We start from the raw sequence: 25,627 nt of genomic DNA on the forward strand, positions 1-25,627 counted from the left end.
TAATTACCATTAACTGCATGACAGAACACACAGGGCTCCACGCTGAACTAGCTGATGAAAATGACACTATCCCTCGGATCCTGGAATCTAACTGTGGCCAAGTAACACACCTCGCTTCCCCAATCTTCTATTAACTTCCAGGATATGCTGCCACTCCTACATGTCAGGTGCACCAATTCATGTCAGCATTGAGTTTACCATCTGCTGGCAGAAGTACTGCAAGATTCTCTGTGGAATGCTCAGTAATACAGACCTGCTGCTGCTGGATCACTGTGAGGGGTTGGTCAGAAGGGACAACTGGCACCTGCTTTTTCTTGGTAAGACATTGTTTATTGTCTTCTAGACTAAGCCCTCCTGGGGCGATAACACTGATGGAATGGCAAAGATGGGAGTCATTGTTGTTCCTGCTGAAGGGTCTTGGTTCGAAACATCGACTGTACTCTTTCCTGTAGATGCTACCTGACCTGCTGAGTTGCTCCAGCAGTTTGTGTGTGTTGCTTGGATTTCCAGCATCTGCAGATTTCCTCTTGTTTGCCAATGAGTACTTAATGGGTTGACTGGCTCCATTTTGTATTGTGATAAGTAACTTGGAGAGGCTGGGTTGGATGAGGAAGCCCCTCAATTATCGTAGTGGTGTACCACCTGAGGGAGCCACATTAGTGGCAACAGTCCTGTTGGTTCTAAGGAATGTAATAGAACACTACATAGTGCATTGACTAGGAATGTATGGACAAGATGTTCCTAATGTAGGGATGAAAAATACTTGTTAAATAAAAGTAAATGTGCAAAGAAGGTTTTATGAAACCAGCTCATACTGCTTACCTTTACAATTTCATCATTTCTCTGGTGTGGGCAACATGACCAGAAAACTGGGGTTGCATTTATCTCAACCTTGTTTTGTATCCAGATTCAACTAAAAGCTATTCCTACGGTTTGTAAATAGTATAATAGTGATACATCACACATTTCTAAAGTGAATTTTTTGATTTCAAAGTAAAACTTCCCTATAGAAGCACTGAATCTGAAATTTAAAAAAATTTTAAAAAGGAAATTTTCATTGGGTCACTTGAAATGTTCACCTCTGATGCCTGATCTGAGTGCTTCCATAATTTTTGTCTTTACCCTTTGGAATTTTTGAATTGACCATTATCCTGCCAAGGAGGATGATAATTAATATTTGCAGTATGAACTATTTCCTACTTTAAATTAAAGAAACATTCATCGAGATCCTCAGTTTACAATGTCTTACATAATTTGTCATAATCAAGAACAACATATGATCAAAGCGGACGGGAATGCTTATAATACGTTGGACAAAAATGAACATTTAAGTATTTCACCGTCAGCAAAGTCAAACGCACATAAGCGACATTGCAATGATAGAAACACCAGGCAGATCTGGAAGAGTCAGTGTTAAAAGCAATATACAGTAACTACAGCTGCGAATGAGAAGAGGATAAGAAAGTTTCAGATCCGTGATGTTATTTTTTTTTAAACAAAGCATACAGACGCTTGCATTCATCCCACCAGGAAAACATGAAGAGTTTTACACCTTCGCAGCTAGCAGCCCTCAGTCAGTCAGAGGTCAATGTCGTAAAAAGTTAATAAAGGCGGAGAGCGTGCGGTATTTACGACAGCGGTTGACGTTCCCGGGGGCAGTGAGGTCGCGCGGTACATTTCTTTTACGGCAGTGCCTGGGTCGAGAGTGGAAACGGCCTCGAGTGACGGGCTGCGGGTCGGTGCCGCTTGTGCTGAGAGTTTCTCTCGGGTTTCAGTTTCTTTCTCACCTCCCCGCCCCTTATTTCTTTTTTATTTCCTGTAATAGTGCCGGTGTTGGGCTTCACCTGACAAACCCGGCTTGGCCTGCTCCGGTCCACCACCTCGGGATGTTCGAGTACAACAAGTAGCAAGTTTCTTCCCCCATCCTCCCCGCCCCACCAACCCCTCACCCGCGGTGGGATCCGCCTTTCCCCCCTTCTGGCTCATTCGCCCACATGCTGTCGCTGCATTTCTTCACTCTTTAGGATGTCGGACCTGCCAGCTGGGCCCAGCGTGCTTTCCCCACCCCTCGCTGAAATTTCGGCCTTTCCCGCTGCTCTCAATCACTCCGCAGGCTACGGCCAGCTGTCCGAGCCACAGCAGAGAGAGAACCGCGAGAAGCAAGAGGCTACCTTGCACGGTTCGGGGCAGGAATGTGTCGACGAAGTTGGGCCGAAACCGGCAAATAGTGTTCTAGCCTTCTCGGAGACTACCCGAGCGAAGAAGGGTGTGCTGCACCTTCATCATCATCATCAGCAACAGCGAGTACTGAACGGCTGCGTTATTCTCAACCCGGAGCTCCAGTACAAAGCGGATCGCACAGCCCGGGTCTCCAATGCAGAGGCCGGCGCCGAGTTGAACGCGGGACTGTCACTGTCCCAAAGTGGCAGAAGGAAACCTGACGCCAGCAATTGTGGGAATCCCGAAGTGAACCATGCGAATGAAAGGACTGCCGAGGCGGCTGAGGCCGACACTCAAATGCCCAGGGATGGACCTGATCGGATTGGTGTCAGGCCGGATGACGGGGATCAGTCGTGCCTGATCGCCTCGGTAGCCGGTTGTAGTTTGCATGCCCAGCAGGAGCCCGACACAAACGAAAGGATACGTTACGTTGGCTATGAGTCAGAGTTGCAAATGCCGGATATAATGAGGTTGATCACGAAGGATTTGTCTGAACCCTATTCCATTTATACCTATAGATATTTTATTCACAACTGGCCACAGCTTTGTTTTCTGGTAAGTGTGGTAGTTGGGGAAGGGAAGGTCGTTGTGGGATATATGTGTTAAAATGTTAGTCAAGTGAACTACTTTCCATCAAGAACCAATTTAAATTGTCATTCTATCGTTACGTTAATTCTTTTTTTAACAAATTAAATCGCAATCTCAATCGGACTGTTGATAAAGTACTTTGGTCCCTCTGGACTGCCGTGGCGTGCCGGTGAATGCCATACAATTCCCTCTCCAAGCACACCCGGGGCGAGAGGCAGGCAATTGAGCTACCTTCTCAGCCTGATGCCGGTAGAGAGGCCTTGCTTAGGCCAAGGAGGCTAGTTAGTCCCCGTATGTACAAAATACGGAGAGAAGTGCAACTAGAAACTGAGAAGCAGTTTTTCGCAAACTCGCATTTAATCTATAGGATATTCCGAGTTGCTTTCATTAACTGTATAAACTTTAGACATTTATAAATTTAATGCTTTTGTGAACAAATTATATAATGCCTCGAATGGAGTACCTTTTCAAAAGAGCTGAATATTAACTGCAAAGTTGTTACTATTCTGTGACTTCATTATGAAAGACACACTTAGTTACTGGGAATTTTGATGTCAATGCGAACAGTTTTATATCTGTATCTAGGCTTTGAACCTCAATCATAGAAGACAGTTTTCAATGTGATTGGTCTTTAACTTCCTAGTTCCATTTCATACAAAGACCATATTAAAAGTTGAAGGCCATTGCAGTAGTGTTTGGAATGAATAAAGTAGACTGGCATTTAATACATTGTTAAATTTTATTTGAGGATGCTAATTTTCGCATGTTTGTAATGATACAGTTTTAAGTGCCTTGTATTTTGGTAGTTGATATAACTGATGTGAAAAATCATTTTAAGCAGAATTTCTCGTTTTCCCTAAAACAATGTTTTTGATTCATATTTGCATGCTCACATTTATTTGATACTGCAAGTGACCAAGATTTTTTCAGTTGTCTAGCATAGTACATGGTACAAGTACTATAGTTCTAAAACATAGCTACTGTATTATCCAAATATAGCCACAAAGAGATTGTTCATATGATTGAGAAAGTTGTTAATACATTAATTGCAGATGAAAAATCTGTTATTGTATGATAAATATCAAAATGCGTAAAACAAATGTCACATGCAAAAATTTATCCAAAATTGAACTTGTGCACTTTAAAAAAAATTTCTGCTTGCTATCCATTCAGACTTGGTTTATTTAAACTAGGACATATCACTCAATGATATGCCTCACTTAATAAACTTCTTTCCTTTCAGTTAGTCCTGACAAAGGGTCTCGTCAGGAAACATCGACAATGCTTCTTCCTATAGATGCTGCCTGGCCTGCTGTGTTCCACCAGCATTTTGTGTGTGTTGCTTGCATTTCCAGCATCTGCAGATTTCCTCATGTTTAGTTTATTTAAATTAGTTTTTATTTCTCATGTGTTTTGGTATTCATTCCCAAGTGTAATTTTTCTTTTGTTCTGTTTGAACTGCAACTGTCCTGTTGCTCTATTCCTTTAATAACAATTAATTCACTTCCTGTGAATGAATTGAAAGTATTTTTAAAGAAGTCACCATTGTTTAGGGGGAATACATTACATATTGAGTGTTATGTCCTAGTTTAAAGACATGGCACCTCCACTGATGAAGCAGGTTAGACATAATTGTTTAGGGAGCATACATTACGCATTGAGTGTTATGTCCTAGTTTAAAGATATGGCACCTCCACTGATGAAGCAGGTGGCTTTGGAACTATTGCAGTTTTCATATTGCCTTCGAATGGAATTGGATTTTCACCCAACAGGGTAGTCCCGACAGGCTTTTCATGAGGTCCTTAAACTGCAGCATTTTTGAAGGATATTTTGCAGAAGCAGCATAAATTTGGTGCAATTGTTTTAATAAGAAATCAGTTGGTAGTGGAACTAATGGGAACAGAGTTTTTCTTGTGCACTGTGTTGCTCATGTCCTAGCCACAGCTTCCATGAAACACCAATCTTAACTGTAGTTAATTTGTTAATATTGCTCCATCCTGGAAGATATCTGTAATTTATTATTCACTATAGCCTGGTAATTCCATAACCCTGTTACATAGCGGGTAGATCCTAGATACTGACTCTATACAGAAATTCACTGCTTACATAATCAACTCAATTCAGTTTTGTTTGAAACTAAATTAAATGAAAACTTTGAAAGATTCCTAATGCATACAGACATCATGATATTTGGGATAAATATATACTTTTAATTGTTCTTGTCTTGAAAAGTCTTAATTGTTATGAAATTGGAATTTTGTATGTGGCAGTACTAATAATTCAAGTTTGTTTGTCTTTCAACCATACACATGTACACTGCCAAATGAGACAATGTTCCTCCAGACCAAGGTGCACAACACGATACCTATAACTCACACACAACACATAAAATAGTATTACCACAAGTAAATTGGGAACAAATAAGGTGCGTATAGAATACGAGCTTAAAAAGTTAGCAGTATAACACTGCTGGTGCTTTATATGTGAGGAGACCTGGGTTGAGGCAAGGAGTTCAATAATCTTGTAGTCTGGGGAAGAAGCTGTTTCCCGTTCTAACAGTTCTTGCCCTAATGCTATCCTGCCTGATGGGGGTCAAGGAGATTGGACAAATGGGAAGGATCATTGACAATGCTAAAGGCCTTATGTATGGAGTGCCTCTGACAAATATCTCTCATGGGTGGAAGAGGGACCCCAATCTCACACTCCTTTGTAGGGACTTGTGGTCAGATATTTTGCAATTTCCATTTTAAATGGTTGATGCAGCTGGTCAGAACATTCAGTGAATTTAAATCTTTTGTGAATGCACTTAAGAATGGTAACATTTTCTTTAGTATTTTATCGGATATTTAACATTGTCACATCTTTAGGAGTGCTTTTTAAATTTTCAGGAACAATAGACATTTTAACATGTTGCTTTTGACATGTCAGAAGTGACCACAACAATTCGTTAACTTGATATGGAATTATTTCCTGTGGAGACAAATATTGTTAATACTGACAGTTGAGTATCTGTTTTGAACAACATATCATGCTTGTGACTCAAAATTTATGGCTGGTGGTGCAGCTGCTAGAGCTGCTGTCTTTGCAGCTTCAACAACCCGGATTCGGTTGTGATCTCCATGTTGTGTGAGGAGTTTGCATCTTGCTGTACCTGTGTGGGTTTTGCTCTCTCCACTAACATCCCAAGTAGGTTACCTGGCCACTGCAAATTGTCCCTCATGTAAATAGAATCTGGAAAATGTTGGGAAGGTGTGAAGAATAAAATGAGGTTAGAGTGTATGTAAATGGTCTGCACAGAGTAAGTGGATGAAAGGGTCTGTTTCCATGCTGGATGACTCTGGTACCATGGTAACATAAGGTAACATCTTCCAGATGTTTTTCATCCATACCACTGAATGATGCAACATGTTTTCATAAAACATTACAGCACAAGAACTGCACAGTATATTCCAAATGAAACCAAATCAAAGCCTTATACAGCTGCAGTGTGACTTGCAAATTTTTGTACTCATTTCATTTTTCAGTTGAAGGAGGAAAAGGAGATCCAGTGGAACCACTCAGTGAATCTGTATCAATTTGCATAGCAATGCCACATATGACTCATAACTGTGATTCTTAAAATAACCTGCATGAAATTCTCTGCTCTGATCAGTCCTTCAATATTATGTGCAGATTGTTCTTGAGTGGGTATAAAACACTGCAGGGACAGTGTAGGAAATGAGAGAAATGCATCTGAAAAATAAATAACATTTCACTTCCAAATATTGGAGTAATCCATCTCAAGAAAAGGAATTTGATAGTTCAGAATTCCCTGTGAGAAATGCCATAGGAGAAGGCATCATCTTATTTAAATACCTCATTGGGGAATGCATTGACCAAACCAGTTAATAGCCAAGAGTAGAAACATTTCCTGACCCTCAAATGCCACAGCCCTTTTTCACTAACCATAACATCCTACTTCTCTCGAATCCTCCTGCCATGGTCCAAAAATGCTTTTGACTCACTTCGACCATTGAATATAATTTTTCAGACTTTTAAGTGAGTAACATTTAGTGACGTTCAGTGCTGTAGTTCGATTAAAGATTTATTTGATCTCTGTTAAAGTGTTCTTAAATTTGGTAACGTATATTGTAAATTGCAAGCATACACCATCTGTTGGTTGGACCCAAAGTTCCCACGAAAAGTTATCATTGGCTTGAGGCTTAATCTATATGGGTAGAAAGTGAATGGTTTGTTATTTGCTTCTAAGATAATATGTTGACTATTGTCCTTGTGCTTTGTATCCAGACTAGTAAGATGAACAAGCTAGCTTAAATGCACCCAACCTTTGAGTAAACTTGCTAATTTGTGGAATTAAGGAGAGTACGAGTTTTATACCAATTTCTTATTGCTGGTTCAGAAGAAACTTTGATCCCATTTATCAGACTTGCATTGGAACCCAGGTCGCTGAAGTGAAATAAAAATTGCTTGAAATTCAAAGTGCTGCTTGGACATTCTAAAAGTTGTGTGTTTTTATTTTGTTAGAAATCACATGAATATTTGAGAAACAAAAAATCTCTGAAGCGATATAATGTTGTTGTGTAAAGGATTGCAAAAAAAATGTGAGATCTGCAGGTGGGATGCAAGAAGCATCCTTTCCCCAGTAGGATGACAACTCATCCCATTTGTTCAGGCTGGTAAGGGCACTGAATGCACCTGCCCAACAGCTCCTTCAGGACTGCTCTCCACAGGCAAAGAGTGGGACATAAGGGCAGCTCTCAGCAGAAGGCTACAATTCCACACAGAGGTCTCTGCCCAGACAGAGTACTGTGGTCCACAGCCGCCAAGACAATCTCCTCATTGAGTTAACTATCCCACGGGAAGGAGGAGTGGAGGCTACCTATGAGCAGAAGAGCCTGAAGTACTCAGACCTGGCAGCTAAGTGTAAGGAAGCTGGCTGGAGGACCATCATCTATCCTGTGGAGGTAGGAGCTGGGGCGTTGACAAGGCTACTCCGTGATATGGCAATGACTGGAGCGAGGTTCAGGAGGGCCACCAGAGAGTTGGCTGAACAGGCAGAAAAGGGCAGCTTTTGTCTGTGGCTGAGGAGGAAGGACAGAAATAGGGGGACTGACTAATGCTGTTGGAAGTTGCAAAGGGTGGCAGGGAGACATCCCTGCCACTGCTCCTCCACCTGGAGATGTACCAGGGTTGAGGGAGTGAAACATCAATGAGCGGTGGTCCATGGCTAATGACCCTGCAGCTGACCTAAGGACACTGTTGGAGGTTTGACAGGCAGCAGTGCCAAGTGGGAAACAACATCTTCCTGTAAATCTCATTGAATAAGCCACGATGATCTTTGCTACAGAATGCTTATCTTTGTGAAGGGATTGATCACCTTTATTAATAGGACTAGAAAACAAGTTGGGTGAATCAGGAAGAGTTAACACTGATTTTTGGTAGGTAGTAAAACTAATCAAATTTTTATTAGCAGTTACTGACCCTAAGAATAAGATTCAAACGGGTGTATATTTCTATACAGAGTGGCATGATTTGAACAATAGAAATTAGAGTAAATGAATGTTTTAAAAATCGACAAGAGTTTAGAAAGTGTCTCATGCCTTTTTCAATTTATACTACAAGTTCTTTGACTTGGAAGGAAGGTAAGTTACCAGATTTTAATTTTTAATATATGTATGATAGCAATCTAGATTAGCATTCTCAACTTGTTGATTTTCTCGGGTATTCATAACGAAGGCAATGCAGGCCTAACAGGACTTGTAGAGAGTGCAAGGTTTGATGTCGAGTGATCTAGCTAGTTGTATTCTTATTTGCCTATTTGAATTTGATAATATTATGTGGCTTGCGACACAACCTCTGAGGCAGAGAGCAGTTGAAATTGACCATGTTACTCAATGATGAGATTTTTTGTTCCCCCAAAGGATATTAATGAAGCAGAATAGTTTTATTTTCAGTAGTTATGGATGACTACTAATAGTAGCATTTTGTTTCAGATTTATTTAATTGACTTCAAAATAGGATTTGAGATAATTACTTCACTCTTCTGAAGAAGTAGAGATACTTTAGGTTGATAGAGTATCCTTGACTTGTTCTCCAGTTGGTGGGAACATATATTAGAGGAAGGAGCACTTGATCTGTTATGCACTCAGTTCTCAGTTTGCTTTTTATGTTTCCATGAAGTAATACAATTTGCTTTTTTTTAAAGTTCTATTCTAATTGAATAACTTGTTGCAGAAGTGACTATCAATACTTTTAATGGGAAGATTAGTTATTTCAGAGAAATTTTGTTTTTTTTTTTGACAGTTTTATTTTCATAAAGCTGCGTTGTTCCCTCTACTGAATGTAATTAAAATACAAGCTTCGTCCATTTGCTCCTCTGGGATGTTTTGGTGCCATCTGAGTAACCAGCATGCAGTATCTTTTGAACGTGGTCTGTTGTCATCCAATAGACTTCTGCATATTCCTTGTTCTCTGTCTACATTTTCAGTCATTTCCTACAGCTATCAATTAGTTATTATCTTTAGGCTTTATCTTTAGAACAGGTACATTGGATCTGTCTTCACTAGGGAAGACACAAACAATCTCCCAGATGTAATAGTGGCCAAAGGAACTAGGGTAAAGGATGAACTGAAGGAAATTTATATTAGGCAAGAAACGGTGTTGGATAGACTGTTGAGTCTGAAGGCTGATAAGTCCCCGGGACCTGATGGTCTGCATCCCTGGGTACTTAAAGAAGTGGCTCTAGAAATCATGGATGCATTGGTAATCATTTTCCAATGTTCTATAGATTCAGGAACAGTTCCTGCTGATTGGAGGGTGGCTAATGTTGTCCCACTTTTCAAGAAAGGAGGGAGAGAGAAAACAGGGAATTATAGACTGGTTAGCGTGACGTCAGTGGTGGGAAAGATGCTGGAGTCAATTATAAAAGAGGAAATTACGACACATTTTAAGTAGAAGGATCAGTCTGAGTCAGCATGGATTTATAAAGGGAAAATCATGCTTAACTAATCTTCTGGAGTTTTTTGAGGATGTAACTATGAAAATGGACAAAGGAGAGCCAGTGGATGTAGTGTACTTGGACTTCCAGAAAGCTTTTGATAAAGTTCCACATAGGAGATTAGTGGGCAAAATTAGGGCACATGGTATTAGGGGCAGAGTACTGACATGGATTGAAAATTGGCTGGCTGACAGGAAACAAAGAGTAGTGATTAACGGGTCCCTTTCGGAATGGCAGGCTGTGACCAGTGGGGTACCACAAGGTTCGGTGCTGGGATCGCAGCTGTTTACAATATACATTAATGATTTAGATGAAGGGATTAAAAGTAACATTAGCAAATTTGCTGATGACACAAAGCTGGGTGGCAGTGTGAAATGTCAGGAGGATGTTATGAGAATGCAGGGTGACTTGGACAGGTTGGGTGTGTGGGCAAATGTATGGCAGATGCAGTTTAATGTGGATAAATGTAAGGTTATCCACTTTGGTGGCAAGAACAGGAAGGCAGATTACTATCTAAATGGAGTCAAGTCAGGAAAAGGGGAAATACAACGAGATCTAGGTGTTCTTGTACATCAGTCAATGAAAGCAAGCATGCAGGTACAGCAGGCAGTGAAGAAAGCTAATAGCATGCTGGCTTTTATAACAAGAGGAATTGAGTATAGGAGTAAAGAGGTCCTGCAGCTGTACAGGGCCCTGGTGAGACCCCCCCCCCCCCACCCCCGGAGTATTGTGTGCAATTTTGGTCTCGAAATTTGAGGAAGGACATTCTTGCTATTGAGGGAGTGTAGCGTAGGTTCACAAGGTTAATTCCTGGAATGGCGGGACTGTCATATGTTGAAAGATTGGGGCGACTGGGCTTGTATACACTGGAGTTTAGAAGGATGAGAGGGGATCTGATTGAAACATATAAGATTATTAAGGAATTGGACTCATTGGAGGCAGGAAGCATGTTCCTGCTGATGGGTGAGTCCAGAGCTAGAGGCCACAGTTTAAGAATAAGTGATAGGCCATTTAGAACAGATGCGGAAAAACTTTTTCACCCAGAGAGTGGTGGATATGTGGAATGCTCTGCCCCAGAAGGCAGTGGAGGCCAAGTCTCTGGATGCATTCAAGAGAGAGTTAAATAGCGCTCTTATAGATAAGCGGGGTCAAGGGATATGGGGAGAGGGCAGGAACGGGGTACTGATTGTGTATGATCAGCCATGATCACAGTGAATGGTGGTGCTGGCTAGAAGGGCCGAATGGCCTACTCCTGCACCTACTGTCTATTGGCTGCAATCTGTATGATTTCCTTTGAGCACTACTAATTCCATCCAGTGTTTACTTCAAAGCTCTTCATCTTGCCTTAAAAGTTCTATCCATCAGTAGGATGTCTTTCATTGACTTGTTTAAATACTGTATATCTATTAGCTTATTTGCTATTAAAATAGTTTTCTAGCCCATTATTGTTTATTAATTGATGTGTTTTATGAGCACCTGTATACTAGTTAATCAACAACTTCTATTTTGGACTAATATCAATGTGAACCTCCTTTTTCAAGTTTTATACTCTTCATATTATTCCCATATCCTTTAAAACATTTCTATCCATCCAGTTGTGTTCCTAAGTTTGCATTTTTATTCTTGATGCCACTACAGTTTGCTGTCTGTTTCTCACATACTCTTCTCATTTCAGAGTCTTGAAACTTGCCTGTCTTGATCAATATTCTAAGCATACACCTAGAAGACAGACCTTTACCTAGCTTTAAATACATCGTAAAGATCTTAAGAATGCTTGAGGCTTAGTTTTATTTTGAGCTTTCTTCTAGGCTTTTTCCTTATGAAAGAGCCTTCCCTCAGTTCTGCAAATGTATTAGCATCTACATGAATTATTACTTCTGTCTACCAACCTCACTCATTCAAAAATCTTCACCTCCCCTTTTTTGAAAATAGACCACTACACTGCCTTTTATCTTGATACCACAGCCTAATTAGGGTCTTAAATGATGCACAATTTATTTTCTGGCACATTTTCTCCATCTGCCAAATCAATTCCCTTTACCGGCAACTATCTTGCATGTTGATTGATTCCCTTCAATTGTATTTTTATTTATAGGCTAGTCCACATGCTGTCCAGGAATGGTCTTGTCTCAGAATTGTTTCTTGTGACTAATCCATGAGGCCCTCACAACAATTAGTTGTGTTCAGTCTTATTTAGTTTCCCATCTTGATTATTTTTCAATTGACTATCTACCTACTGTCCTCACATACTACTTGGAACATCATCAAGCACTCTTCATACTGTAGGAATCAGTGCCAAACCCTGTCTATTCTAAAACATAATCCTTGGCCTTTTGTATAAAATCTAGTGTTGGTTTTTGAAGAGCACCAGAAAGAACAGAAATGGCAATATAGATTAATCAAACATTATGGAGAAACTATCTGGGATTTAAAAAAGCAGTGGGACTTTATTCTGGTATATTGCAATTGTCTTCAAGCCAAGTTTTGTTTTTCCTATTGATTATTTTGTGTGTATTATTTGCTAAAGTTGATCATCATTGTGAAGAGATTAGCTTTATGCCTGAAATTTGTGAGACTAGAAAACAGTTGGCCTAATCAGGAGGAGCATCATTTACTAAAAATTAAATGTTAAAATTTCAATCTTACAGAATTTATTTATTTAGCAATATAGCTTGGAATCGGTTTTTCCAGGCCTTCAAGCCATGCCACCCCAGCAACCCCTGACAAACTTGATTTGCCCAAACCTAATCACGGGAATTCACAATGACCAGTTAACCTACACGGTAGGTCTTGGAACTGTGGGGAGAGTAACTGGAGGACCTGGAGAAAACCCAGGACGTGGAGAGACTCCTTACAGAGCAGTGCCAAAATTGTACTTTGAACTCCAGAAAGTTTTATAGTTCATGCTAACTGCTACGCAACCATCATAGAATTGTTGAAACATCAATTAATTTTAATTATATTGTACCTAAATTGATAAAGAATAATTTGATCACTTGGTGTATATTTATATTTTATACTATATTGTGCATTTAAATAATTATTTTGGTTTTGTTTTTACAGGCTATGGTTGGAAATGAGTGTGTGGGTGCCATTGTCTGCAAGTTGGACATGCACAAGAAGATGTTCAGGAGAGGATACATAGCTATGTTAGCAGTGGATTCCAAGTATAGAAGAAAATGTATCGGTGAGATTTCAACATCACTATGAAATTTAAGTTTTTAAAATAGCTTTAGTTGAAAAAGGGATTTGGTTATAGAATTTGTGTTTCTTTTGGCTTCTTTTTGTATCATCATTGCCTTGAGAGTTGTCTGCCTTTTATAAATGAACTTATCCAGACCACTGTCTGAGTTGTTTTGGTTCCAGGTCCCCAGGTGATATGTTTTCCCTTCTGTTTAAATTGCTTCAAGATATTGTCCTCCTATCTTTCCGTAACAGCTGCTGAGTGATCACAATATTCTTCCAACTGCCTTTGCCTTCTCCCTTTAGGTCCCAACATTTGCATTTTTCAGTTACCAAGGTTCCATACTTTGGAAGTTTTGCTTTTCCATTTTTTTATAACTTTCCTATGCAGGCCCTCACCAGCTTATGAACGACAGCCTATATGTATGATTCAATGTTTGGAAGACTGACAGGATAGATTTGCCAGCCTCTGCTGCTTGGAAACATGGTTTGCAGCCTTATTTTCAACTTGTGAACTGTTCAGATTACGAACAGTTCAAAGAATGGAACTGTCAGTGTTGATGTCTATGACCAATCTCCTATGCATTTCATGATCTAGTCCCTTCTGAATGTATTTCCTTGCACTTTAGTGACTTCTGATGTTTACATTAAAGATCCTGTGTGGATTCCAAATCTCTGTCCATACCCAGTCTCCTTTTCAATACTTGGTATATGATAGGATGTTAAATACCTTTAAATAATAAAAGCCTAATTTTACTCACACATAACTACTTAAATTGCAAACATGTATAGTGTTTAGGTTTTATATAAATAGCAGTCGTTACTATTTCAAGTTTACTCTATAAACAATAGGCTCTGAAGTGGGTGAACATATTAACCTAGATACTGCATGATGTTCAGAAAGCTGAAGACCCCCTTGCAAATATAGATGAAGGGAAGAGTCCAGAACTTACTAAAAGGAGTTCATCAGGAATTTCATATTTCCTTACAACGTAGGCAGTATGGCCCAGTGAGATTATGTAGAACTTGGGCTTGCATCCTTTTATATAACCATATAACAATTACAGCACGGAAACGGGCCATCTCGGCTCTTCTAGTCTGTGCCGAACGCTTACTCTCACCTAATCCCACTGACCCACACTCAGCCCATAACCCTCCATTCCTTTCCTGTCCATATACCTATCCAATTTTGCTTTAAGTGACTATACTGAACCTGCCTCTACCACTTCTACTGGAAGCTCATTCCACACAGCTACCACTCTGAGTAAAGAAATTCTCCCTCATGTTACCCTTAAACTTTTGCCCCCTAACTCTCAACTCATGTCCTCTTTTTTGAATCTCCCCTACTCTCAATGGAAAAAGCCTATCCATGTCAACTCTATCTATCCCCCCCATAATTTTAAATACCTCTATCAAGTCCCCCCCTCAACATTCTATGCTCCAAAGAATAAAGACCTAACTTGAGTAAATCTTCTCTGTACTCTCTATTTTGTTGACATCTTTCCTATAATTCGGTGACCAGAACTGTACACAATACTCCAAATTCGGCCTTACCAATGCCGTGTACAATTTTAACATTACATCCCAACTCCTATACTTAATGCTCTGATTTATTAAGGCCAACTTACCAAAAGCTTTCTTCACCACCCTATTCACATGAGATTCCACCTTCAGGGAACTATGCACCATTATTCCTAGATCACTCTGTTCTACTGCATTCTTCAATGCCCTACCATTTACCATGTATGTCCTATTTGGATTATTCCTACCAAAATGTAGCACCTCACATTTATCAGCATTAAACTCCCATCTGCCATCGTTCAGCCCATTCTTCTAACTGGCCTAAATCTCTCTGCAAACTTTGAAAACATACTTCATTATCCATAACGCCACCTACCTTAGTATCATCTGCATACTTACTAATCCAGTTTACCACCCCATCATCCAGATCATTAATGTTTATGACAAACAACATTGGACCCAGTACAGATCCCTGAGGCACACCACTAGTCACCGGCCTCCAACCTGACAAACAGTTATCCACCACTACTCTCTGGCATCTCCCGTCCAGCCACTGTTGAATCCATTTTACTACTTCAATATTAATACCTAACAATTCAAACTTCCTAACTAACCTTCCGTGCGGAACCTTGTCAAAGGCCTTACTGAAGTCCATATAGACAACATCCACTGCTTTACCCTGGTCAACTTTCCTCATAACCTCTTCAAAAAATTCAATAAGATTTGTCAAACATGACCTTCCACGCACAAATCCATGTTGACTTCCTAATCAGACCCTGTCTATCTAGATAATTATATATACCATCTCTAAGAATACTTTCCATTAATTTACCCACCACTGACATCAAATTGACAGGCCTATAATTGCTAGGTTTACTCTTAGAACCCTTTTTAAACAATGGAGCCACATGAGCAATACGCCAATCCTCCGGCACCATCCCCATTTCTAATGACATTTGAAATATTTCTGTCAGAGCCCCTGCTATTTTGTACACTAACCTCCCTCAAGGTCCTTGTAATCTGTAATCTATACTCAGCTTCCCATTAACTAACCTCAGATTTTCCTACCACTTCTGTATACAAGGAGTAATTTACATTATCCAATTATCCTTGTACCTTTTGAAAATGCGAGGAAAGTAGAGCAGTTAAAGAAAATCCAGTTAATCACAAGGAGAACGTGCAAACTCCATGCAGTACTGATCCTCACAATCAAATCAGGGTCAGTGGAACAGCAATCTTACCTGCTGCACAACTGTGATACCCAATTTCTTTTTATTATTAGATTCCACACTGAACCTCTTGGGGAATTCATCAACAAGGTGCTAGCTTTCTGCAATCAGACAGTTAATAATGCTGGTGATTCTGCCAGCTAAGCCTGGATTTTATTGCTTTTTCTTAAATATTTTTGAATATTATCTAATAGGTTTTTTAATTTTTGAGAACAAAGGCATTCACAACGATTCAAACTGATGACTGTTACACCGAGATAAACTTTTGGGTTTTGTTTATAGTTGGCTGTCAAAGCATCTGTGGGCAGGGGCAGGATGTGTCCAGGCTCCACCTCATTAAGCTCTGTGCTTAATGACTCTGCTGCACAGATCTTCAACAATTATCTGAGAATTAACTTCATTTGCTAGAGGAAGATCTGCATGATGCCTACAAATCCATCAGATGGGAAATCAGTCCAATCAGGAAATTCTAGGTCCTAATATTCTAAAAAGTACAATTCAGTGGGAGATGGGAAGGAAAGCAATTAGCAAATTCATTTGTGGGAAAGCTATACTTGTTTAATGCTTGCTCGAATTTGTAATCATTAGACAAATGTTGATATTTTAATTAAATATTAAATGAATCATTAGCAAGGGAATGAGGTATATAACCATCAAATCTGTAGGCCTTGATGACCAGTTCCTCAGAAAACCTACACTGTTCTTTCTGTAACAAATGGGGCCTTTGTTCATCTTAAGGTCATAAAAGTCATTGCTTTAATTTATGTCCTTTGAAGTATATCTTGCAGTGCAGTTTGATAGTATACATGATCAAACCGGGCTCTCTGGAGATCTACAGTGTCTGACATGGTGGCTAGATGGAGAGAAATGCGGTTCACTGCATGAACACAATTGGAACCAACCTCTGGTTGTAAATGTGTGAGAGGCTGAGGGCAATCCCATCAGCCTACCACCTGTTGTGCTATAGGCTAATGGGATGCAGCATGTGTGTAAAATTGTATGGGAGTCTGGCATGCCAAATTCAAATTAGGTTATGAAATTGCCTGTTTTGAGAATTCAAAATAAATACTATTTTGCGTTTACTGTGTATGTCATTTTGAAGTTTTACTCTTTTGTAAAGGCAAATTTAGATACTTCAGGGTATGGTGTTCATTTTGGTTATGTTAGTTGAGGAAGAATGTTGGCCAGACTGAGCACAAATTAATGTTCCTCTAAAATTGATACAACACGTTATGCAGTCCTTGCACAAACGCGAGGAAATAAATGTACACTGAAACATGTAGTATTCCACAACTCCAGCTGACCATAGATGACCCTTAAAATTAAAGGATGAGTACATTTTGTGCCTGTTTTCCCCACTTGAGGAAAGGAATGCCTAGTATCATTAGAAACATTTCAGTGTAATGGATCTCCATCAACTGTTCCATTTGGCTTTGCTAAGTTCAAAGTCTAAATTGTGTGTCCAGATATTGTAGAATTTACGATGAATGGTAAGTTAGAAAAAAGGAAAATTATTAAGGAATTTGAGCATGTTAGCTATTTGCTAAATTGTAGCTTGCAACAAAATTGTCTAGTAATGCATATGTAAATATGTAATCTCAGAATATGGAGTAAACAGAATGTGAAGTTGAAAACTGGAATTGCAGGTCAGTTGCGACTTGAAGGAAGATGGTTAACATTTCAGGACGATAGCCTTCTGGTTCATATCCCATCTGTGTGTGTGTCCATATGCAGGAAACTCATGCGGGTGAGACTGGGGCAACACCTTTGGAAAGTGCTTCAGGAGGAGAAACATCAGGCCTTTGCGAAGTTAATTGGGTTATAAAACACATTTTGAAGCCTGTAACGTGATGATTTATACTAGTCCATTTGGATTCTGACTTTGAGATTTTTGTTAACTAGCTAAGAGAAATTCCCACCTGTTACTTTAAATACTTTTACTAAACTGCACTATGGCTGAACAGTGCCAAAATTAATATTTTTCCCTGTGGTATTTGGCCTTCTGTTCATTTTTATCTATACATTTGAGTGTAGATTAATACTTGTATAAAAGGGTCAGTGTAGTTCAAATCTGTTGAAACAGAATGCAAGAAAAGGGTGCTGAGTGATGAGTAAAGGTGTTCTCCAAAGAGCAGGCTTGTAAGATAAGTGTCTAAAGCTGCTTTTTGCATTACCATTGTTGCATCTCTAGGCCTTTTGTGTACATTTTTTTCTGTTGCCTTAACTGTATTTGGTAGTACTTTAACTACCTAATGATTAAACAGGCCCTTAACCCAAGTATATTTCAGTTGTGCATTTTTCACCACTTGGAATAAGACCAAAAGATATAAGACATAGGAACAGAATTAGGCCATTTGGCCCATCGAGTCTGCTCTACTATTCTGTCATGGCTGATTTATTATCCCTCTCAACCCCATTCTCCTGGCTTCTCCCTGTATTCTTCGTCACCATTACTAATCAAGAACCTATCACCCTCTGCTTTAAATATACCCAGTGACTTGAACTCCACTGCCCTTTGTAGGCTGACCAATACCTTACAGAATTGTAATAGAGTTGTACACATTCTGCAGCATATTTATAAATTGACTTCTCATGCTTTTTTAATATAAACTGTTTCTATTGAATCTGATGGTATTAAAATAGCATCCAGGTACTTTGTGGGTTTGTAGTTGTTTTAGAAATATTAATTAACATTGTTGAAAGTTGCCATCTAATTTTATGCATGCAAGAAACTTCAACTGGATAGATTGTCATCTTGTTTCTTCGCCATAATGAAACCAAGTACAAAGTATTTTTTTTTTAAAAATTGGAGTTGTGCTTCATCTTTGTAGGAACTGTACAGCCCAATGTTTTTCTAGCTATATGACAGCCATCAAAGAACTGTGTAGAATCCATTCCATGAATGGCACTTCTTATGCACTACTTAATAGTTCTGTACCTTGTGTGTTCTGACATCACACTTGAGATTTTGGGGAGTTTGAGTTTCTGATTTTATTTACCTCTGTGCTTCTGAATGTTTAATTTGCTGCCTTGTTTTGCAGGCACAAATCTAGTGAAGAAAGCAATTTATGCCATGGTAGAAGGTGACTGTGATGAGGTAAAGAATCTGCAAAATCTGTTGGACTTTATTAACATTTAAATTTGTCTTACTCTATTAGTTTGGAGTACCTTTTGCAAACTCCTGTCTGCATATTCATTATTCCATTGCTTCCTGTTACTGTTGAGTACTTAACTGTTTTGACTAGAATTCAAAAGTCAGTTTTCCTGTCTCTGTGTGTCTCACCTCCCTGTAAGTGATGGAGTAAATTATGAGGAATTTATCCTGGTTGCTTTTCCTAATATAGAAATGTCTACAATTGTTCTATGCAACAAAGAGCCTGCAGAACTCAGTAATTGAAAAAATCTGTATAGTCTCCCAGATTAAATCTATTGTTATGACATTTGAACTACTCCAGTGGAATTGACTAAAAACTGAGACAAGTGGTGTTTCACAGGGATTTGCACTGGATCTTCAAATCTTAATACTTTTCAAATTCTTTGAAGTGAAGGATTGTATAAATCAAAATCTGTAGGTTTGGAGGTGCAGCAACAGACCAGTTTGGCAGTTGAAATAGAGATAAAGGCGTAGAAATTAAGTTGATAGTTTGAAGTTCATTGTTGTAAGGTATAAAGTTAATCACTTAGGATTCAAGAAAGACATTTTTATGTACCATTTATATATAAAAAAAACAAAATTTTGGAAAAGCAAATAAATTTGTATGTTCAAGTATTTCAATCACTCAAAACTAGTCCAAAGGAAAAAAGCAGCAACCAAGACAAAATTATCATTAATCCTATATACAAGAATTTGATGCTTTGCTTTAGGTTATATAGTTTTGGTCATGACATGTCTGAAATTCTGCTTTCAATTCAAATTGCTTTCAAGAAATATGTATTAGCTTTAGTCCATGGGCAGAACAGCACAAGATTGATACCAGCATTAGGTGATGAGAGCAGATTGCATTCAATTCATTAATGTTCCCTTGAGTGCAGAAGATTGAAGGTGAACTGACTGCTATACTTAAAATGGAAATATGAATCAATAATGTTGTAAAGAGAAACTTGTCATCTGGCTATTAAATTGTACAATAAAACAAATCTTGAGATTAGAGCCTGTTAAGGGAGCTGTCAAGAAGTGCTTTTTCCACAGTGTTGTTGAAATCTAAACCCCTCCATGTAGCCCTTTACCAATTGCTAAAAGGTCTGTATCTGATGGAAAATAAAACAATCAATGAAATGATTTCTTATGCACTTTCTTTTTGGTGTATGTGATTTTTTTTTGGTAAAATTTAAACACCATTTTTCTTTTCAAATGCAGGTTGTTCTGGAAACTGAGATTACAAATAAATCTGCTCTGAAACTCTATGAAAATCTTGGATTTGTGAGAGACAAAAGGCTGTTCAGATATTACTTAAATGGAGTTGATGCATTGCGTCTTAAACTGTGGCTACGTTAAAGAAATTAAAAGGACAAGTTCAAATGAGTCCTTTTGGCATGCACTGCAATTTTTCATGAATTGCTTTGCAATAGGGCTCTTGATTTCAATGCAGCTCTTATCTGTCTGTGTCTCCATTGAGTGTCACATACATTTGTTGCACTATGGCATGGCGCATTTGTGCTAAATTTAAAAAAGGATTTTTTTTCTCAAAATTGTCAAAATATTCATGGATGAACTGTGATACCAGAAAGATGAAACATTTTTGAAATGCATCACTTTAGTGAATGTGAGAAACGATATAATGTTGCCTGTCTTTTGCAGCAGACAGCATCTCGAATGACTTATTGGTGGAAAATGTTTTGTGGCTTCCAGAGAGCTTGTATGTTGATATTTCTCCATGGATTTACACCAACATTTCATTCAGAAATTTGCCAGATTAAATATTGAACTCCTCAAAGGGTGTTAATTCTGTTTTTCAGATTTTATTTTTCATATTTAAATTTTCCATGTAATAATTCTTGGTACCTCAGTGATTACTGAATGAAGAAAGCACATATTAGGAGTCGTGTGTATGTGTGTGAGCATAACAACAAAATAACATTACGTCTGCCAGTGCCTGTATAGATGTGCATTTAAGTCTCATTTCAAGTTTGAGTGCATGCTTTTTTGTTTCCAGACAATCTTGCAGCAGGGTTTGTGATTTTATTTGAACAATGATTTTGGTGGTAAGTGACTCTGCTTTTTCCATGATTAGGATTCTTCCCCTCCCCCCAACAAAAAAATGCTATTATTGCTTTGGGAACTATCTGGTAATTTAAGTGAAAGATTTTTTTATTTTTTGAAAAATTGTCAAATAGTTGATATACCGTCCCCTTGCACGCCACAATATTTTGCTGGTTCTCTATAATGCACTTTTCTTGGTTTAAATAGAATTTTAAATAGCAGATTGTATGTTTGAACGATTTTAACCAAGAATTGATTCGGAATCTTGAAAGCCATGAAAGAGTGGATTTTTTTTAAGTTATTGGGACACATTTTATTGTCCATATTAGTATGCAAGCAGGTCATCTGCAGGATCCCCACCTACTACCTACATAACGGCCATTTCTAAAGGACATAATTTGAAGTGCATTTTACCAAATTTATTTCACAATCTGTAATCCTCCTGCAGCAGAGCTTTCCTTTTCGAGCTAGTTATTTTCACTCTTGAATATATGAGCTACTTGGAACTTTACTATTTTGCATTTCAAAATAAATAACGCAATCTGCCTTATTTTTTTTTCGGAAGGGTAGATGGCCACTGAACAATGGATTTGATGCATTCATAAGTTTACAGTTACTGAACATCAGATGAGTTTTGAGCAGAGCATACGTTATAGATGGATCCTTGGACTTATGGACTTGCATAAACCAACTTGATTTCATTGCCACACAGTTTTACTGGAGTTGAGGATAGTGTATGAGATTGAACAACTGTTCAATGTCACTGATTTAATTCTGTGTTGAATTATTGAACTTCTGTTTCATCAGTAAATGTTACTGAAAACTCACTAGTATCTCTGCTACTCTCCAAAGAGCAGGAATAAATCTACGGAAAGGGGTTAAACGGAAATTGCAATGTTTGTAAGATACTCTGTAAGATACAGTAAATAAAGTGAAAAGTGGTTTTAAGGTCTGATATTTTGTGGTTTAAAAATGCATAGGATATTTAATCAATAATTCAATGTTGCCACAGTAATTTCACAAAAATAATTTCTGGAGATTTTCTTTATTTCATGGACATTTTCAGAGGTGATCTTAAAATTCAAGGTCCTAGATAAAGAAATAAGCATCACTTCAATAAAATTTCCTCTTGGGAATGTGGCATTTTCCAGATGTACTCAGCAAATACATTTCTAAAACTTTTGGCTGATAGCTTTTTATACAGATGAAATTGTGTTGATTACAAAGCTGCTCGGTATTTAAGAATCTGTTTATGAATTGTTGAATGATATAAAATCCCTCTTTTGATGATTGCCTCCACCATGTGGAACTAATTCAAGTGACCATATCTGAAAACCCTGTGAAGGTGTTGCATACTCAAATCTAACATTTTCATTTTATCAACGTGTATTTTCAGTGCTTGAAGGAATGAAACTTACGTACTGAGATGTTTGAAGTCAAACTAAAATGTTGAATTAGATGGCTCCAATTCTATTTGTATAAAGGGAGTTTTTTAAAACTCTTATTGTGCCAGAATGCAATTTGTAGTAATTAGGGATGTTAAGAAATGGCATCAATGTCTGAGGAATATTAAGATCTTGTTTGTTTCTAAGGGTACAGATGTTATTTTTGTTTTGAAGTAAGAAGTAAGAAGAATACAAACCAAATCTGATTTAATGTAACTAAAAAAAAACAAAGCTAAGGCTTAATTGATTTGCCACTAGCAATAATTCCATAGAAAGCAAGATCCCTGATAGGCACTTTTCTGGAAACTACCACATGATTTCCAATAAACACCCCCAGACAAGCCTACCTGTGTAACTAGAACCTAAAATGAAACTTAAGTCAATTATCTTAAAATATTCAGCCATTTTGTGGCTATTGCAACAGGGAAATCACTAATTCTGTTTCATCTTCTGCAAAGTTGCATCTGTTGACATAGGTCTGCATCATTAAACTAATGGTAAGTCTGAAGTTAATCTGTATTTATCAACCAAGTACCAAATTTTAGCTGCACAATTAGGGTTTCATTGTAGCCGAAACAGTTTGCAAATTAAAGGTCGCACATTTTATAGTAAATCTGCAGTTCTCCAAGTTTCTCAATACATTAACTGCAGCTATAAAATGTTAGGGTATGCTCATTTTATCAGTAATGTTGCGAATTGCATTCTATTTGTTTAGACATGTAATAGATATAACATTGATTCTTATGCCTGTGGCAAAGGGACTGGGATAAACTTTGGATTTGATTTAGCAGTTGCTTTCCCTAAAGGAACAGAAAAGTAGTGAAAACAATCTACAACAGTGTGTATCTGAGCACAACAACAACATTCCATTGTTCTTGGGTCATTTTGTTCAATTTTTCAAAAGGCTGTTTAGATTTGAGTGCCAGCAAATATTCAAGTATAACTTATCAATTTGTGAGCAACATTAATGTGTTTCCTCGTTTCAGCCTTGAATTTTTAATGCTATGTGGTTGCCTGCAAGCTGGAATTTAGTGGTAACTTAAATTGTCTTGCACTAAATCGCTAGGGATGAGTAACCATTTGTGCATTCTACCTGCTCCAAGATGTGTACTCATTTCCTCCTATTTTCATTAGTTAGTGGAAGCTCTCAAGAATTCACTCTAGTGTCAATCATTGGAGAACAATATAGTTTTATTATTTTAAGAAACATGGGATGTTTGAGGCTGTCAGAAATATGACACCTTTATTGAAGTAGTCAAGTTTATTGACATAAATAAACATGGCCGTTCATATATGGTCATCATATGTGTATTGTTTTGGTAGTTATGTAAGATGGAGAACTATAATTTATCTGCTTTTGGTCTCTTTTTAAAAAGAGGCTTGTAACTAATGCAGACCAAGGTTCAACTGAAAAGTTTGACAGGTGAAGATTGTAGTCCTAGAATAATTTGAGCTACAGTGCTTATAAAAAATATTCACCTCCTTCGGAAGCTTTCATGTTTTATTTTTGCAGAACATTGAATCACAGTGGATTTCATTTGGCTTTTTTTTGACACTGATCAACAGAAAGAAAAAACTTTTGTGTCAAAGTGAAAACAGATCTCCACCAAGTGATTTAAATTAATTGCAAATATAAAACACAAAATAATCAGTATTCACCCCCTCAAGTCAGTATTTAGTCACTTCAAGTCAGTGCACCTTCGCCTACAATTTTCACTAATGGAAACATTTACTCCACATCCACTTCTATCTAGACCTTTCAATAATTGGTATGTTTTAATGAGATCCCCCCCATTATTCTAGTAAACTCTTGTGATTACTGGCCTAGAGCTATCAAACACTTCATACATTAACCCTTTCATTCCTGTAAATCTCCTCTGGACTATCTCCAAGGTCAATAACTTTGAGTCTGTGTAGATAGGTGTCCACAGCTTTGCACATCTGGACTCTGCAATCTTTACCCATTCTTTACAAAACTGAAAAGCTCTGTCGATTACAAGGGGATCATGAGTGAAAAGCCCTTTTCAAGTACCAGCCACAAATTCTCAATTGTAACCTGACTTGGCCACTCCAGGAAATTTGTTGTTTTTAAGCCATTCCTGTGCAGCTTTGGCTTTATGCTTGGGGTCATTGTCTTGCTGAAAGACGAATCTTCTCCCAAGTCACAGTTCTCCTCCAGGATTTTCCTGTATTTTGCTGCATTCAATTTCCCTTTACCTCGACAAGCCTTCCAGAGCCTGCTGCAGTGAAGTATCCCTGCAACATGATGCAGCCACCACCATGCTTCACAGTTGGATGGTGTGTTCTTGATATGTGGTGTTTGATTTACACCAAATATAGCGTTTAGTCAGATGGCTAAAAAGCTCAATTTTGGTTTCATCAGACCATAGAACCTTCTACATGCCTTCTGGCAAACTCTAGCCAAGATTTCATGTGAGTTTTTTTTCCAACAGTGACTTTCTCTTTACCACTCTCCCATAAAGCTGCGACTGGTGAAGCACCCCGGGCAGCATTTGTATGTGCGGTCTCTCCCAACTCAGCCACTGAAGTTTGTAACTCCTCCAGAGTTGTCATGGGTCTCTTGGTGGCCTCCCTCACTAGTCCCCTTCTTGCATTGTCACTCAGATTTTGAGGATAGCCTGTTTGAGGCAGATTTACAGCAATGCCATTTTCTTTCTGTGTCTTGATAATCGACTTAACTCTACTCCAAGAGATATTCAGTGACTTAGAAATTTTCTTGTATCCATCTCCTGAATTGTGCTTTTCAATGACCTTTTTGCGGAGTTGCTTGGAGTGTTCTTTTGTTTTCATGGTGTAGCTTTTGCCAGGATACTGGCTTACTAGCAGTTGGACCTTCCAGATCCTGGTGAATTTTTACTACACTCAACACCTTGACTGCACATAGTGATCTCCTTTCAACTAATTATATAACATCTGAACCAATTGGCTGCAGTAGTGATGATTTGGTGTGTCATTTTAAAGGGGTGAATACCTGTGCAATCAATTATTTTGTGTTTTGTATCTAATTTATTTAGATCACTTTGTGGAGATCTGTTTTCACCTTGACATGAAAGACTTTTTCTGTTGATTAGTGCCAAAAAAAAACCCAAATTAAATCCACTGTGATTTAATGCTATAAAATAATAAAGCATGAGAATTTGTTATAGGCACTGTAAGTAAATAGAATAATTTTTTGAAGTGGCACATGATGACCATTACACAGTGGACAAGTGTCTTCCTTTTA

The 25,627-nt window shown here is 38.3% G+C and overlaps 1 protein-coding gene across 1 annotated transcript; it reads left to right on the forward strand.

Annotated features, from left to right (window-relative positions):
- The first annotated feature begins 1,676 nt into the window (after window positions 1–1,676).
- Window positions 1,677–21,886, forward strand: naa30 (N-alpha-acetyltransferase 30, NatC catalytic subunit). The gene is made up of 4 exons (XM_073039919.1): window positions 1,677–2,775; window positions 12,869–12,992; window positions 18,780–18,835; window positions 20,096–21,886. Exons 1-4 carry the CDS (start codon window positions 2,026–2,028, stop codon window positions 20,231–20,233), a joined length of 1,068 nt encoding a protein of 355 aa, XP_072896020.1. The 5' UTR covers window positions 1,677–2,025; the 3' UTR covers window positions 20,234–21,886.
- Window positions 21,887–25,627: the final 3,741 nt, after the last annotated feature.

This window comes from Hemitrygon akajei, chromosome 3, assembly GCF_048418815.1.
Source record: "Hemitrygon akajei chromosome 3, sHemAka1.3, whole genome shotgun sequence".
Classification (NCBI taxonomy): domain Eukaryota; kingdom Metazoa; phylum Chordata; class Chondrichthyes; order Myliobatiformes; family Dasyatidae; genus Hemitrygon; species Hemitrygon akajei.